The sequence below is a fragment of the Sylvia atricapilla genome, chromosome 2, assembly GCF_009819655.1.
Source record: "Sylvia atricapilla isolate bSylAtr1 chromosome 2, bSylAtr1.pri, whole genome shotgun sequence".
Taxonomy (NCBI): domain Eukaryota; kingdom Metazoa; phylum Chordata; class Aves; order Passeriformes; family Sylviidae; genus Sylvia; species Sylvia atricapilla.
Window position 1 is genome coordinate 20,440,660 of NC_089141.1, and position 18,879 is coordinate 20,459,538.

The window sequence follows — 18,879 nt, forward strand, 5'->3', positions numbered from 1 at the left end:
ATCAAGAAAAAGTAGATAAGAAGAGTGGTCTTTAGAGTTTAGAATATAGGGTGATATGGTAATTTAGTAGTTCTCAGAGGTTGCAGGCAAAGTTTGTAGGTTTTGTATCTTGCGCCGGTTGGTCACTGTAAATTAGAATATTCAACACAAAAGGAGATATAATGTAGTGTAGCAAGGCCCTCGCTCTCTTGCCTCTTAGTATCTTATCTTCTCCCTGTGCTCTTGCCTCTTCAGCCCCTCTCTTGCCCGCTCTCTCCCTCTACTTCTACCTCCCTCTCTCCTCCCGCCCTGACCCCAGCACTCTTCTTACCTCCCTTACCCCTCGTAGCTTTTTTACCTCCCTCACCTCATACCCTCTCTCTCTCTCTCCCTCTCTCTTTTAGGGCTTCCCTTCAGCTGAGGCTGGTGGCTGAAAGCAGGCCCTCTTTACCCACAACTCTTGCAATAAAACCATGTGTTTCTAGAATATCTCAGGTCTGCAGAGTTCCTTGTCCCTGCCATCCACGGATGTCCCTACACAAGGCCTCGGTAAATGATGGAGATACAAAGAGCTGTACAGCTCATATATTGTGTCCTTCTGTATGTGTGGCTGGAAATCCTGGGAATGTTTCAGGGAAGAATAGAGTTCATTATGGAACTCACTGTTCATAGCAAGTATTAATACACACTCCTCTGGTCCATGACAGGAATCATACCAACCATTTTATTTACAGAGCCTCATCTGTCACAACAGCGAGATACAAACAGTGGGCTTTAGGCTGGTTTCCCTGTGCCCCACCACCACCATTTTAACCTTTTCCTAAACTTTTGGTTGAATCTAGTTTCTGAAGTATGCATTTTGTGAAATGCTTTTCAGAATTTTTTTGTAAGGAGTTGAGAGTGGGATGATGGAGGAGTTAAGACCAGCTGCAGCTCTACCATATGCATGAGAGGAGACTGATGTGTGTTTGCTGGAGCTTCATGTGCACGTGTAAATGGGGATGAAACAAAACTGGCACCTCGCACAAGAAGAGACTGTCTATGGCAAAACAAACCAGGGCTGCTAAACGAAAAAGCTTCACCCTCTTTGGTCTTATTCAGCAGGTTATTTATCACCCCTTACAGCTGGGCTTTGATCTACAGATAGCCCTTTAAAGATCCTTATCCCATGCAGAGATACAGATGCATGTATTTCATGTTTCTCTTTAACATGCTAATGTTAAAGTGTCTAATGTAACACTGCCTGCATGAAGTACTTAGCACATTTCTAAAATTTTTCTATTTCTACACAAGTGGAAGGAAACAAAAATGTCACAAATACCAGTAATATGTCAAAATCAAGCTGAAAAACACATAGACATTCATATGCAAAGTTCATTAACTGCTTTTCCTCCAAAAGGCTGGGTTTTTTTCATGGGGTGGATGGAAGTTATTTAAAATAGTAACATGTATTCCAGCCAAAACTGCAAATTTCAAGAAAGTTTGGCCAGCTTTTTTTTAAGCACTGTCCTGAATATTTAATTTGGTATCTAGAAAGGCCACTGAATGGATCAAAACTACACAAAGGAACCTTTACAGCCTAAAATTTTGTTCTTCTTAAACATGAATTAGAAGAAAGGAACCTTGAAAATTTACCGGCCCACTTGAATGAAGCAGAATAAAAACAAGAGTTTGATCAAACCCTCTCTAGCCACAGTGTGCTCACCAGGCAGCATTCAGACAGCATTCTTTTAGTTTTACTTTCACATCAGCAGCATTCTTGGGCTGCAACAGACTGCACAGATGCCTCTACACTCACAGTAAAACAGTTTTCCTATTCTAGCTGAGCCCTGGCTGTGTGCCTGCTCCTTAACTCTTCTTGGCATTCCTCATTCATCACTTTCTGAAGGCTTTGTGTTGACTTGGTGTCACCACCTCTGCCTTCCCACCCCGAAGTCATGAAGCTTTTTCCTTCTGTAGTTCACTATGCTCTGCTGCTGTCAGGAATGAGATGGTCCCTCTCTCCCCTTGAGGGTGTCACCTAATCCAGAAGGCAGAGCCAGCCTCAGGCAAACAAGCAAGTGCCTTTCTCCTTCTAAAGACCAGCTACGCCCTTGTCAAGAGAACAGAATACACATTAACTGTGAACAAATAAAATAATGTAAATTCCACCACTCACCTTGTGATTTGTCTGGCTGACCTTTAGGCCATGGAAAGCCTACTGCCTCATCCAAGCAAGGCACCTGAGCTTCCTCTGTAGTGCATAAAAACGATCTAAAACAACATTTGCAGCACAGCAATTATGGAAGCTAAGGAAGGATAAGTGCCTCTCCCTCTTTGCATCATCATAGCTCTTCAGGTGACTTTTATTTTCCGGGCATTTTAGCACCAGCCACATCAAATACTGATGGCTGCAGTAGGGAGCTGGACAAAATACTCATTCCTACAAGCCATCAGCAAGAGGTAACATGATAAAAGCAGTACAGTCTTTGTCATAGAAAACAGGATACAGACAAGCACCTCTTGCAATGCTGATCTAAGCTACAAACATTAACGCTACTTGGTACAGTGAGAACAACCTCAGGTCAGTCCAAGAGATCTCCTACAAAAGTTTTCATCCAAAGACAAATGTTTAAGTGTCAAAGCGAAATCTGTGGTCACAAGTGACCTTGTGCATGATACCAAAAGGCCTAGCTTGCTTCACATGTTTCCTTTGCAGCTCACACTGCCCCCAAACTCTAGCCAACTACTTATGATGTGTGTGTTTCCTGATTTGTTACCTTAGCTCTGCCCTGGTTTATGTCACTCAGTTTCATGCAATAGGCTGCTTGGAAATCAACATCAGCTGCTGCAGAATGCAACTATTTTCTACTCCTGCAGCAATTCAAGGTCCAGTTCATCACCCCTCAATGAGGTACTAACCTTTCTGTCTCTATTACAGAGAAAAATTACATAAGATTGTGGTGCTCTTGCCACTGTAAAAACTTTAACTGGGGAAGGGTTTTGCCTTGATATCTGGGGTCTACCTGTAGAAAGTCTTCATAGAGCCGCTAAATACAAAGCCAGGTTAGTGCTAAAGAGCATGCAAGAGGCTTCCTTCAGCTTACATTTCCCAAACCAATTCAGAACAGAAGTCACTTGTTGACAGTGACATGTCTCCTCTTTGTGTTCCACATGAGCTGCAGCAATGTTATGTACAAATAGAGTCAGTATCAATGGCCTTGCACAGACTTCAAGGGAGTCAATGTTACCTGAAAGTGCTTTAGTACTTTCCAAATATCACCAAAACAAAAAAAAAAAAAAAAAAAAAAAAAAAATCAAGCCAAAACAACCTCCTTTAAACACACACACTAAACTCCCCATACTTTTAATCTTTATCACAAGACAAACCCAAGAACCTGGAAAAGTTGCATTCAAAGTCTTTATAACACTTAGTCTACCTGTCTCTCCCCTTCGCACTGTGCACTTCACCTAGACTTCCAGGCTGTCTTCTCTTGGCTGATGGCAGAATAGGTCACTTACTGTCCATTCTAACAAGGTTCTCAGTATTTTTAACTGAGCCAAGTCTGTGTGCACATAGCTCTGTACGTGAGAGAGCATGGCTGTAAAGGCTTGTTCAGCAAATGAATTGATCTGATCCAGGCAACAGCAGTCAAATTTTCAATTGTAAGGCCTATAAAAAGTGCATCTGAGGTGCAACTCCTTCCAAAATCAAACAGTTTTGCAACAGTAGCAGCAACTACTCAAACCGTAGTTTATTACGCAAGCTTACTCTTGTCTGAGTAAAAAGAAAAAAAAAATTAAAAAAAAAATCCATCTACTTTTCTGTTTATTTCAAAGTCAGCCAACCTCCGAAGTACCAGTCTGAAGCCCTGTATCTTCGGAAGTTTTGTTAATGGACCTAAAATTATATTCCATGCTCCAGTGTTGGCAGTTTTCTGGAAGCCCACAAGTCTGTACAAGTTGTTACACTGTCTCTTCCTCATCCTCCATCCCCTCAAGGCACTTTGATTCTCTCTGCTTCACTCCCACATCTTCCCTACCACTCCCCTTCCCTGACAGCCCAAGGGCTCTGCACCAGCTCTCTGCAGGTTCTCTGCTGTGGGCAGCACTCGTGGCACATTTGCCAGTCTGAGATAGTATTTTCAGTGGTCTTGGTGCTTTTGGTGGACGTTTAAGTGATTCTAATGGTAAGTGCCCTGCTCAGAAAGTTTGTGTGCCTGTCTGCCATTGCCCATGTGCTGAACTTGGGTAGCCACATGCCTGAGTTAAGTGTAAATCAGACTGGATGGTGAAGCCTTGAAGACAACTGACATACCAAATACAAGTTGGTCACAAAACAGGAATAAAGATAAAATATCCAGCTTGTCACATTATTTGCCCCATTATCTGGGTGCCATAAGGCATATTTACATTACTTGACAAGCTGCAAAAAGGAAGCATTTAACAACTGAAAAGCAACTAACCCCATAAGACATCAGAACATGCACAATAACTGTAAATTTCATTATTAGATGCTTTAAGTTTTAAAGGTGAAATGGTCCTACTGATGCTTTTCCGGTGCCTTCCAACGCATCCAGAATATCATCCGTTTATTAGTTCACTTGTAAAACAAGGACAAAGCCACACTAGGCTGCAAAAGATATTTTGGGATTTTATTAATTCAGATTAGCAAAATATGTAAAGAACTTCCAGTAAAAGTCACTATGAAGTTGCAAGACATTATTTTTCATCTGCAGATATTTTGGCTGATTTTTCCCCAGTAAGAATAAGAATAATTACAAATTATATTTTCCTCTGAATTTTTTTTAGATTAGATTATACATCTGTGATGTAGTCCAGGTATCAGAGCTTTACACTTTGCAAAGCAGAAAAACATGCTTTGAAACTCTACTGAGACTTCCCAAGCTGAACCAATTTTGGACCATCCACTTCAACAGAAGATGGAGATGTACTAAAAGATAAAATCCACATCTGCTGCAAACCCCAGAGATCCCTCTCACTTGATCCTCAGCACGGGCAAGACTTTATCCTTTCATTCTGTGCCCTAAAGCCTCTCCAATGCATCCTTGGAGGCAGCAGTGCTACCATCTTCCCACACAGTTGTGAGCAGTCCTCTTTGATAGAGGGAATCACTCATTATTTGTGTTACAACTGCTCTTTAAAAGCTGCTGCTCTGTTCAGGAATAGCTGTATTAGCCCATGTGCCTATACATACTAACAGATGGATCTTGGCCTGGAAAACTTATAGGAAAACTTATAGGAAGGGATGCAAAGAACATAAAATAGCAGAATGGACCCCATTTTCTGGAGCGGGAAACCAAGAAACAGTGAGACAGCAATTTTCCAGGGGCACAAAAAAAAAAAAGATATTTCACAAGACTCACAAGTTCAATGTCTAACTTTCAGCTCAGATCTTTCAAAATCTCAGATCAATTCCTCAACTATTCTCTCTCCTTGATGTAATGCTTCTTAATTCCTGGGTAGCACTCTGATGATAAGCCACAGTCTGCAGAGCTCAGACCACATCTGGGAACTTGAGAGCTGCCATTGGAATATGAAGGAATGCTGCTCACCCATCTTCCACCCTGACCATGTTTTAGTCCCTTGATGCGGGAAGTCAGTGGAAGCAGAGAAAGGAAAAACTTCTTATTACAAGTATTTAAGGGAAGTCCCACGTGCATATCAGATGCAGTCTATCATACTGTAAGTGAAAGGAGCTGATAAAAATTCAGCTCAGATGGCCCTGCAGCAGAACAGAGAACGTCATCCTGAATCAAACAGATCAGCAAGCAGCACCCCAAATTTTTCAGCAAGTTCTCAGAAATTGAGTTAATCATTTTATATCCAGCTTCTAAAATGCTTTTGTTTAGTTAACAGTATCCCCAGGCAATGAGACCAGTGATACACACTGAAAACTATTGCTGCAGTTTTTCTCACAGCTATGCTAAGGCTGTCAGCAGCTCTATGAGAGAAGGAAGAATAATAACAGTAATAACAAGAACAATACCTATCGTCATTATAAATGTGAAACCAGACTACTTCGTTTTGTTACAGAAGGGAAGGCTTAGGCCACAGTATTTGTTTTTATCCACTTTTAAGCCTCCATTAATGTAGTTAAAGCAGAAAATAACTGCAGGTACAGAATCACAGAATAAGCTGTCTTGGAAGGAAACCACCAGGATTGTCAATCCAACTCCTGACCCAGCACAGAACACTCCAAAGAGTCACACCATGTGTCCAAGACCATCGTCCAAAGTCTTCCAGAGCCCTTTCAAGCTTGGTGCTGTGACCACTTCCCTGGGGAGCCTGTTCCAGTGCCCAGCCACCCCCTGTGTGAAGAAGCTTTTCTTAACCTAAGCCTCTCCTGACAGAGCTTTAGGCCATTCTCTCAGGTCCTGTCACTGATCACTGCAGAGAAGAGATCCATGCCTGCCCCTCCTCTTCTCACAAGGAAGCTGTAACTGCAGTGAGGTCTGCCCCAAATCTCCTCCAGGCTCAACAGACCCAGAGACCTCAGCCCCTCCTCAAGGCTTCCCCTCAAGGCCCTTCTCCATCTTGTCTTGTGGGACCCCAAACTGCCCCCAGCACTAGAGGTGAGGCCACCCCAGCTCAGAGCAGAGCAGGACAATCCCCTCCCCTGCCCGGCTGTGATGCTGTGCCTGATGCCCCCAGGACAGGGCTGGCCCTCCTGGCTCCAGGGCACTGCTGGATCAGATTCAGCTTTCCATCGACCAGGACCCCCAGGTCCCTTTCCATGGCATTGCTTTCCAACATCTCATTCCCCAGTCCGTCTGTACGTCCTGTACAGACATTCTAGCTTAGCTCCATTCTAGGTGCAGAATCTGGCACTTTCCCATGTTGAACTCCACATTAATCTACGTCTCTTCATGGGGTCTCTGCCTTTGAGGGAGTCAACAGCTCCTCCCAGTTTTTATTATCTGCAGACTTGCTCAGTATTCCCTCCAGCTCTGCATCCAAATAATTTATGTAGATATTGAACCAGAGGGTCAAGGATGAAGCCCTGCAGAGCCCCACAAGTGACAGATCACCAGTCTGATGTCACTCACTGTAACCCTTTGTGCCTGACCTGTGAGCCAGCTGCTCACCCATCCCATGATGTGTTTATCTGGCTGTACGCTGGGCGCCTTGCCCAGAAGGATCCTGTGAGAGACAGTACTGAAAACTTTACCAAAATCCAAACAGATTACATCATCTAGCTTCCCTTGATCAGTACAGTGGGTCCCCTTGTCATGAAAGGAAATCAGGTTTGATAAGCAAGACTTTCCTCTCACAAATTCATGCTGGTTGTGACCAATGACTGACTGTCTTTCACATGTTTTACAATACCTCCCAGAATAATCTTCTCCATAACTCAAATTTCTCTCATATAACAATTTATCATCAAGAGTACCTAAGATACACTGTGATCTGACATCCTTTCTTTTTTGGCTGTTACTAGCTCTACTACCAATGTATTGACCAAGCAGAACCTGAATTAGAAGTCCTCTGGAATAAGAAAAAGAGAAAAGTAAGTCATGCACCTCTAGGAATTGACTTATCATTCCTAATCTGCTGACTGAAAACCATAAAACCTTCTGGGACAGTTACAGCCAATTTCAGTTTACTCACGATCACATCATCATCATGGTTCTGTGGAAAAGTTAGCTGTTCTACTGTCCTTTTTCTACAAGATTATAACTTTCTCTATTGCACAATTTCATCAAGCAGCTTTGTGTGCTGACTCTTGCTAACTGCCATTTACAGAGCTCTAGAAAAAGCACCTGCACCCTGTTCTACCACATACTACCTTAATTTTCTTAAAAATTCTATCTTTATTATTTTCTTAATTTTTTAAAAATGAAGTATCATATTACCTCATAACCTGAAGTATTTGCAACAGGACAACATGGCCAGTATGTTCCAACCAGAGGCTGGGACAAACTCTAGTGAAGGACAAGGCTATCTACAGTCGACAAAAACCTGAGTCAGGCATATAAGCAAACACTCTTAATCTATTCAAATCAAAGATTCTACAAACATACAAGGTCACTGTGACCCAAATGCTAAGAAACTAAAGGAGAAAACAGTCATTTAGTGAAGTAATAGTATAATTTTCTTTCCCAGCTCAGAACTTGCCGTATCTTTTGGAAACACTGCTCCCTTTTTGCAAGGAAGAACTGAAGCTAAAAGTTGTTTGTTTGGTTGGTTTTTTTTCTGAATGTTTCTTTTCTGGTATTTTATATATTCAAAAACATTGCTGTCCAAGGTAAAAGAGTGATTTGTTTTCTGCTGTAACCAAACAGAACACAAGAGAAGCAAAGAAAACAACCACATAGACTGAAATTAACCCAGAACCATCACATTCTCAAAAAGGCTCTTACCTTGCCTTTATGGACTGAATACATTAATTAATCTACTCCCAGAATCATTAGCAGCTACAGCAGAACTATAAACAGAACAGTCCAAAGGAAAAAGAAGGGAGAAAAAAATACTAAAAAAAACGAAAAGAAAGGGAATCACCAAGGAAGACAGACATCCTCTGGCTCCAGGAGGTCACTACAACCTAAAAGTTCTGATGACCAGCTATTTCTATTGCTGACAAAGACTGTTTTCATGAGGGGGGCATATTCTCGTTTTTAATTAGTATTAAAACCCAGTTCAATCACATTGTAATCCAGTGCAGCTGTGAGAAAGAAGCCCTAGAAAGAGCCCTGCAGACTTCCTTTGATCAACCTAGCAGTGCAGAATTACATTGTGTATTTGTCTATACTAAGCTGGTATCACACGAACAGCTGCTACACTAGAAGCCTACGTCTTTTTCTACAGTAGTGGGAACCAAAACCTTTCCCTTTAATCCATCTAAAATACCTAAGGAGAGACACAACAAAGATATGGTATTTTGAAGCATATTGATTTTGTATTATTTAGACAGAAACCAAGCAAATGCCAAAAGAAACAAGGCAAGCACTTCAAAAACTTTGTGTGGTCACTTTTAAAATAAAATAAGAACCATCAGTATGAGATACTAAATCTGTAGCACCACCCTGAAGCATGGCATTTATTCAAAGCTTGGAGGGGACATTATCAGGAAGATCCAGTGCAAACAGCATTCATTTTGCAGAACAAGACCTGCAGATGGACAGTTATTACCAAAACTCTGCACAGTCACAAAAATCCCACCTTCTCAAGCCCAAATAGACAAATTTATGTAACTCATAGCATTTTTAAGAATCTTGTGTTCATCATAGTTGCTTAAAATAACCACTCCTTTAATAACACACACCTACTACTTTGGGATGTGCTCAATCTGAGTGCAAAGAGAGCCTTTACGATTTCTCAGCCAGTCTTTCAGTCTTCATTCCCACCTACTGACAGATACAATTAGTCTGTATGATTTCAGAGCAGATTAAATGTCTTTGTGTGTCTGCAGAGCTGAACAGTACCTAAGCCTTGACCAAAAAATTGAGTTTTCTTAAAAAGTAAATATTCTAGGTGCAGCTTAAACCCTTACCAAAATGGCTAGTCCTGTGACACTTTGCAGGGAAAGGCCCAAACATCCAGCTCCAGGAAATCCCAGCATATTAGCCATTCTGGAGAGTAACTAGGAGGTCTGCATGGCAGCTCAGCAAGTCAAGGAAGATCAGTAACCAGTGCTGTAAATGCTTTGTGACACTGCTTTCCTCAAGTCTCTGGGCTCATGTTAAGCTTCACTCCTATTGCTAAAACAGATCAAGTTATTCCAGCCTGGAACCAGGCAACAGGTACCCTGAAAGAAACATTTCAAAGCCAGAGACGGATTGACATAAGGGAAAGACAGGAATGCAGATGAGAACCCTGCAGCTTCTGAAGTTGATGCTACTTTCCAGGAGGATATATAGAATCTTTGACAAGATGTTAACTTCCTGCAAATGTCCACAAATCACAGTTAAAAACATGTCATCAGAGGATACTAAAATATCATAGTGTCAGGTAGCAGAGGAAATGTCAAAAAAACCCCACATAGGCTAGAGGGGCTTTGGTATTCAACTAATTATAAAAAAAGGCATTGCAGCAACTGAAAAAGAGATGCAAATCTACTCTCAGTCCTCTCCCAGAGTGCACCAGCACCTTCTCTCCAGAGAATGAAAGCAGCAGACTCTCCAGTATCATGCCTCTGTCGAGGCAGTGGGCCTGGTAATATACAATGCAGTATCTTTTATTAATTATTTTACCAAATTACTGGTATTTGGGACGCTGAACTCAAGTCCAGTGACCTCACATCCAGGATGTGTTTAGGCAGCAACAGCTGCATTGATAACACATTCAAGTTCAGTAGCTCTGGAGCTGCAGATAAGGAGTGGCAGATGAAAGGGTTTTTTCCCCAACTGTAACTTTGCCAACATGCCTCAATCACACAGGATTTAAAGCAGAGCTAGGTCTTGAGGGCTCTGTCAATATTTAGTCTCCTGATGGAGACTGTCAGTCACCACTAATAACAGCAAATTTCAATCTGGCCATCAAGAATCAAAGTGAGCCTACAAGCTCCAGCTCCACATGACACTGAACAGCCATCATATGACAGCAACCTTGCGGCAACAAGAAGCCACATCTAAAGCAAACCACTTTTGCAAGCAAAAGGCTCCTTCAGTGCTACTGCTCTGATTTTTGTTCTAATCTCTGCACAAAGACATATTGCCCTGAGGCTGAAATCTCTCTTGCCATCAATGGGCTGCCCACCACCTGCAAAGAGTGCTATGAAGAGACAGTCTGCAAGAAACACAGCTCTAAGCTGGTCACATCAAAACTGTAAGCAGATCATGTATCCGTGCCACTAGAGAGCACAGACACACACGTGATCAATGCAAACAGGACAGCAGGGCTAGGGTGGGTGTCAAGGCCTGCCAGACCTCTACAGTACATATTCAGAAGCAAAAGAGGAGAGAACTTAACTATGAACACTGAATTCATGCCTGTAAAAATTACTTCTCGGATTCTTGACTCTCAGCTGCTTCTAGGGCTACACAAAACTTTGAAAAGAAGAACAAGTAATTACCAGTTCTGTTCCTGGTGCAGCCAGTGCAAACTCCATCACTTTTAAACCAGGGAAAGCAACTCACTGCCACACGTGTGGTGTTTCTTGTCTCTGACAAGAAACTGTAATACTGATGGTGGTAAATTTCAAATCATACACCAACATACCCGCAGTCAAAAATAGTGGTGACTACTCCTAGTTGCAGTCACATTGCAGCTGTGTGTCACTAGAGCACAGCTATCTTAGCACTTTCTTTCTTCTGGATCCCCTGCCTGTGCACAGACAGGTGACATGGAACAAGGCAGGAGAAGCCCTGAACCTGCATATACCTTGGGCTTTATGAATCAGCAGTGCCAGCTCAGAAAAAGGGGGCTGCGCTAGAGGGGAAGAATCCACCTCCACAGACAAAAACTACCCTGTCTCCCAAATATGAGGCCTTAGCTCTGTCTAGAACACTTTTTAATTAGACCTGCAGAGGCTAATGTAGAAATTAAAAACTGAAAGGACAGAATCAGATGATTGACCCGAAATAACATCTAAGCAATTCAATCATGTCTTTCCCATTGCTGGCTTAGACAGCAGGATATTGTAACTGGTATTGATTGGTCTGTTTGCTACTCTAGCTGATAACAGTCTGCATCTGAATGAAAGTTTTTATTTTTATTACATGACTCAGACTATCTGAGCAGAAAATCAATTACATTAAAATCTTCTTCGTTAAAGAATTAGATTTAAAAAATCTTATTTCTCTCAAAAGAAATCATGTACTTCATTGTCAACACTCCGATCAGGGCTCACTAGGCTGTAGGGAGAATCCATCCTGAAATAGCTCTAAAGGTATTACCAGAAAACGAGTACTTGGAGGCTCAAAACTAGCCTTTATATTCCTTTACATCTTCCACTGAACTATTCTTTGTATGATTCAATACGAAAATGTCGTGCTTATAATGAGTTCTAGGAATGAACCTGAATATTTTAGGCCTCACATAGACCTATTTTTCAGTGCTAGAGGTTCACAGGTCTACAGAAACGAAGATCTTACAGCAACAGTGCTCTTTGGCTCATACTGTTATCCCTATTTAACTGATGTGATTAACTGAGGCAGAAAGATATTGAACTTTTTGTCCAAGGTCACACAGTGAGGTCAGAAATGGAGCTAAAGCAGACTCCCTTTCAGTTCACTGCTTTGTTTTAAACCATCTAATCTTCCTTTCAGCTCTTTCATGCAAAAGTAGAAAAGACTTGATACACTCTTAGAAGTGCAAATCTCCAGTGCAAAAAGAATGCAGGTAAGGATTTAAAGCAAGTGTATGAAAATCCCCTTTCAGTCCACAGGAGGCAGAAATATTGCAGCACATCCCATCACTCGAATACTATCTCACACCAGAAGGGACTTGAGTTTAGTGTACTGCCAATTCCAAGTAAAAGCTCTTAGAATACTAAAAGTTATGCAATGAGCCAGGGACATGTAACTGATGTAGACTCCTGGAATCATGTATCATAACCAACTTTTTAATTTGCATATGAACAAAATTCAAAAAGAAACCAAAAACCAAACAAAAAACCCCAAACTCACCAAAAACCAAAACCAAAAGACAACAACACCAAACCAAACAAAAAACCCCACCCTAATTTCTGCAGCATTTTTCAAATGTTTTATGAATTTTATGAAGTAATCAACTTGACAATTCCTTGACAAAATGTTACCAAGCAGTTATTTCAACACAGAAGCTGCACAAAGATGTGCAACCTAAAGCTGTAGCTTCAGACTTTTGTTAAGTAGTAACAAAAAAGCCTCTAATTGCTCCAGAGGCCGAAAATATACAAACATTAGTGAAGTGAAATATCAATGCCAGCAAACTCAAGCAGTGACAGGATTTCCTGGCCACCATCCCCTTGTTCCAAGGTTTTCCATTATAGATTTTACATCCTGGTCTATGTTAAAGAAAGCCAAATCAATGCGGAATAGGTTGCTTTCTCTTTCTTCCTTAATGAACTTAAACAAAACAGCTTTCTTGATAATGTACACTGTGCTGCATTTATCCCTACCCCTCCAAGCATTTTCATTTTTTTTTACAGTGAAGGAGAAACACAACTTCATTTCTGTCAGACTTTGGTTGCAGTTAGTAACTTTTATTTCCAAGTAATCATGCGTACTGAAAGTTCAAAAGACTCATGTTCTGTAAGAATCAGATTTGATTAATTTTTTAAGTCCTCTTCCTAGCTTTCTAGAACAGCTACCTCTACCATAGGTGTAATATTTTATTTTCAATTTTTTTCTTTTTTTCTTTCAATTTCTTTCTTTTCAACTGCATCAGTAGAAACAGAGTGAAACAGCACCCAGCAAAAAATGTGTAATTTAACAACCTGCATAGCAAGATTTGATAGTGTATTTTTAAAAAGGGCTTAAACTATTCAGACAAACCATGAAAATCAGTGGGACTTGAAGTCATTTCAGAAACCTCATTCTTATTTTAATTTAAATATCCAAACAAAAGTTCTCAGCTGCTCATAGGATGTCAGCATTTCAAACCTTACAATTCTGTGTGCATAGCAGAGCCTGAGGAAGCTTCCCCTCCCTGAAAAGTTGCAGTCTTGTGTGACATTCATAGACCTTTTTAAACAGCTCTGATTAACGTTGCAAAGAAACATTTTCAAGATGAGGATCAGTATGACTGCTGGCCTTTTATAGGGGTGCTGGAGAAATAAGTAAATAGCTGTTAATTAGAGTAGATGTGAAGAGAACCTTCCACTTCCAAGGCTCACATATCAGCCACAGAGGCAAACCAGAACAGAGAGGAAGAAGCACAGAGGGACACTCAGAGCAAGACACATCAGTAGTCTGGGACCTGCCTAGAGACTGCAACTGGAAGACAAGAACAAGCATCATGACTGGACCACAGAAAGGCCTGAGGTGAGACCACCAAAGACACAAAAGAATGAGCTGCATTCCAAGAGCTAAAGCTAAGTTTTGATTAAAGAGGCTGACAGCTCAGCAAGAGTACAGTGAGCCAGCCAGACACTCAGCAGAAAAGTGTCAGTGTACAAGAAGAATGCAATGAGAAGCAAGATCTGCAGAAAGGGATATATCCTACTGCATGTACTATCTACTGGGAACAAATGTTCCACGAGCCAGAAATCTGCCAACTGAGCCCTTCAATCAGACCACAGTAATTCGGGGGGTGAGCATGTTCAGCACAGCTCCTTCCAGAGAAGTCTCTTTATCCCACCGCCTGCTTTCCAGATCCAATAGGGCTCTTCATACATGACTACAAAGAGGCTCAAACCAGTTTTTTGTTTAGTTGTCTTCCCTACTGCTACAAAGGAGGTTTTAACAAAGTATTTATAAGCTGGTTTATAATGAAGGGTATTTTTGGGAGAGAGCTTTACTGACCTGCAGTGCTAACAAAATATTACCCGCTTATAGAAAATAGCCCAAAGGTCCATTTCATTTTTAGCATTATACACTTGTTATAAATTGTTATGTTATTAAAGTCTAATCCTCAAAATAGGAGCATTCTAATTCTTTCTTCAGCCCTAAGCATCCTGCAAAACCAAGAACAGACTGAAAGGGCAGTTAACATTCACACCCAGTTTGGATATCTGATGTGCCACAAAGTAATTATTACATTTGTTATGTATTTAAGATATAATTAACAGCACAGGTGATTGGGAAATTCATTATATAAGTCAAATTCCAACACCTTTACTCACTTCAAATAGCACTTTGCTTTGAAAGCAATGACAGTGATTTCAGTGCAGATGGGGTACTCTTTATCAGGAGCCAAAGTGACCCAAATGGGTCCAGTTTTGTAGTGAACTTGGTCTTCTCCTGTGTTTATGAATAGACTGCACACACATCAGGATCTAGCATATGTAAACAGACAAGTTATAAAGAGATCCAGACCTCTTAATGATAATGCACCATTTGCATAAGATGTTGCTTAACTACTAGAGTATCAAGTCCAAATTATCTTCATGGTCTGCACAGAACCTCTTTCAGTAATGAAATTGCCTATTATGGTTGCTGCTACTCCTGTTTTAGACAAATACTGTAACCACAAAGTGCAGGTGTGAGCTTCTCTGACAATTCCAGTTGGGAATGACAAAAGCCAAGATACCTTAGCCCCTTTATCCTCAAGAACAAGCAACAAACACTATCAGAAGAGACAGATTAATTTCAGGCAATGATTAGTCTTGAGAGAAGCTGCAGTTACTGTACATAGGGTTTACGTGCTTGGAGAATCAATTCATTTGCAATTTTTACAGAAAACAGTGCACAGAAATACAACACAGTTGCCTGTCTTCCAAACATCCCATTAGTGGAACTGCTCTGAATTCAGTATCCAAAACTTACAGCCTCTGCTTTCACTTGAAGCAGGCAGATACTCATTTTCACTTCACAAGTCAGACAGTTCAGTTAACCATTACCAGGGAAATACAAACAGCATCACTAGGTCACTGGGAGACAGGAAATTAGTTCCCTCCTTTGTAGTTTTCTTCTGTTACCCAGAAAAGCCATCAGTTTATACATCCCGCAGTTCCTCAGCTCATCGACAGCTGCTTATGCACATTGTGTAGTTAGGACAGTTTTTCATGTGAGTAAGAAAAACCAATGAATTTCCCCTTATATAGGAACAATTGTCTTTCATACACAAAAGCCACTGGGATGTTCATAAGCATAAGTTGATTTTAATGTATGAGGTATTAAACAAGCAGACACGTGAAAAGGATGTAATAGGCCCAAATAAAATGACTGCATCTTTCAATGTTTTAAAGACCAGAAACCTTAAACATGGAATTTGAAACAAACTGAAACCACTATATTACATACATTAGTACTGATATACCATCCTCCAGCTAAAATTAGGTCAGATTATACAGATAGCTTATACTCTGTTTACAAGATGCTAACCCAATAGAGAAGTATTTGAATGCTACCAAACAAAAGAGGCAAAAAAGGTTTGGATAATGCCTTCAACCTGTGTTTTCTATAATGGAAACTTTGGATCTGAAGAAAAATATATCCTGAATAACCTGTTCTCCCCTTCAAACATTCATCTATGTGTTTCTTCTCCATGAAGACTCGTGAATTTCCCTCAGGTCTGCAACTAAAACATTAAATCACAACAAGAAAAACATACAAACCCTGACTTCAATGCCTGCATCTTGATATTTCACCTCATTGTTCTGTGTAGAGCAGCCTTCACTGTTTAATAAAAATCTGCAAACTTTTTGAGACAGCACCTATGCCTGTTTTCAAATTGCACACAGTATCACATTCATGTAATTATCCACCTCAAGAAATGAAAAACAAAAGCTAGAAGCAAACAAGTACCAGAACTTTGACACTTTTTTGTTTGCTTTCTTCTGAAAATCAAACGAACCGACTCTCCTTTCAGTTTCATCCTAGGAGAATGCCACAGACTGCAGTGAATTAACATTTGATTACACTGGCATCTACAAGCAGTAACTGTTCATTCCAGGGCTCTGAAGCCTTGCATTATTGTATTTGTGAATCTTTAACAGAGATTTTTGCCTAGATAGCTTTCCTGTCACATAAATGTCATCACAGTATTTCATCATCTGGTTTAGGTAAGATCAGAAGGGTTGCTAAAGGATTTGCAAATTGGTCCACCAAGGTTAGCATTTCACCTCTGCAATAAGGTAATACTGACATGTTTCTAATGAATGCAGCAGACATGTAGCAGCCATACCACACTTAGCATATCAAGTTTTTAAGACTTATTTATCACTTTAAAGTACTTACAGGGTCAGAAGGACCACAGAAGTCTCTGAACACTTTTGAAGGATCGAATTGTCTGATCTCCATTGCTATGCAAGGACCTGAACACAACTCTGAAACCATCTCCTGGAAGGGAAAAAACAACAGAAAAAAAGTTGAACTCTTTGGGCTTTAGCAAGGTTTGTATTTCTCCCCAAAACAAGCCCAAACTTACAGGACAGGAACAATCAAGAAATACTTAGGAGAGTATTAAGGTGCACTTAGGAGAGTGAAGACAGTAAACAGATACCATTAGTATTCATCACAAAAGAAAGGTTTTCAATTTTGGTACTTGGTTTAGAAGGTGAAATTGAGAAAAATTGGATATTCAGCTTTAACAGGACACTGAATAGAATATAACAGCATCCATAATACTTTAAATTCTTTTGTAGGTACATCCTTATTGATCTGGACCTAGATTGCATTGCAGTATCTCATAACTTGTCAAACTAGACTGAATCACTGGAATGCACTCTGCTGAGTTTTAAGCCTGAAAAATTACACTATGTTCAGCCAGTTCCACAGACAGCAATGTACTTTGCAGTGTTCCCTACCAGAAGCTCAGTACACAGCCTATATCTGTTTCCAAATATACACTCATTCGATGGCTTTAAGGCATTAAAATGTCTCCTGGGCTTTTGGTTCTCACTGTCTTTTCCTCACAGATTACTACAGAAGCTGAAACACAAAAGCCAACAGAATCTGTGCCTGTGGTACAACCTGTTAGGGGAAAGGGTCTGGCAACATTCTTGTGATGTACTAATACCAGGATCTCAGTTACAGTGGAATCATCTGTTTCCTTGGAGTCTCCAGGAGAGTAAAGAGACATCATGAGTTCCGTGTGAGTGATGAAGATGGGTCTTGGTTTTCATAAGCTTAAATTAACTCTGGGCATTAGTGCCAACTTGGAGTTTGTTAATTAGAGGTATAGGTTTCACAAGCAGAAAGAATCTATTTTGATGTTCTAATCCGACTTCCTTTTTCAAATTGTGTCCTTGTAATTGAATACTTGTCTAGAAATCTGGGCAGACAAATTTTTAAAAAATCAAGACAATTAAAGGAATCAAAACCAATGAGGAAAGATGAAAGGACAAAACATGCACAGAAAGTAAGTGAGGACAGGTAAGGACTAGTAAGGTTCTGCAGTTATGCCCACCGCCACAGGAAAATGAACCTGTATGCTCATGGTTCAAAAATGAACCATGACAAAACATACAGAATGGACCAAAGAGCAGAGGGAAAAGAAGAACTAAGTCATTCTCTTCCTTCTATGAATTATGACATAAAATAAATACACAATGACTCTGAGTCAAGCAGCACTGTTCCAAAAAGCTGCTATCCTCATACTGGATTCCATATTGAGAACCAGTGCCTAAGCTGAATTTTAACCAGTGCTTAGATCATCAACCGGATTCTAGGAAATTTAGGTTGAAATTTCAACCTAAGGACATGAAAACAGTACAGACAAGCTTCATGCATTACAACATAAACAAATATTTTAATTCCAAAAACTGTCTAATCACCAAATCACCTCTGTGCAAAAGAGGTCCAAGAGCTACATATTTCATTCTGCTAAGGAACACTGCCCTAAAGTCACTACTCCCCAGAATTTCATTAAATTCTGTCATCTAAACATCTGTTAACAGGAAAGCAGAGAAATAATGGGTTTTTAACTTGAGTTGAATCAACTCTCTGCAATTCCTGCAAACCGTGGTTATTCTTGTTCCTCCCTCTTTTATTGTTCCTGTCTCAGCACAGATATCCCACCAGCAACAGTGAACAACACGACCAAAGTTACTCCTGACTCCTTCAATACTGCACAGAGCTGAGACCTGAAGACCAGCTGCCATCAGGTACAGCACAGAGGCAGCTGGTTCTGTGTCAGACAAGCCTGATCTACTCACACAGCCCCATCTAGTCCAGAGTTGAGTCTAAGTAGCAGACAACATTTGTCTGGTGAGGCTCGCAGTTATAGCTACATCAAATTTTCTCTAGCAAATAGTTCATTTGCCAAACAGCATGGTTTGTGGCCAGAACCATTCCTGGAGGTGGATCAAGAGCAAGGATTTTTAATTAATGAAGTGGATTCCAAGCTGATCTAAAATAATCCCACTTCTTTTCC

The 18,879-nt window shown here is 40.6% G+C and overlaps 1 protein-coding gene across 1 annotated transcript in view; it reads right to left on the reverse strand.

Moving 5' to 3' along the window:
* Positions 1 to 18,879, reverse strand: part of NME7 (NME/NM23 family member 7) — a 72,178-nt gene that overhangs the window by 18,732 nt on the left and 34,567 nt on the right. Inside the window, exon 9 of the mRNA XM_066340960.1 lies at positions 16,743 to 16,844. Within this exon, the coding sequence (XP_066197057.1) occupies positions 16,743 to 16,844 (102 nt within the window). The remainder of the gene's footprint in view (positions 1 to 16,742; positions 16,845 to 18,879) is intronic.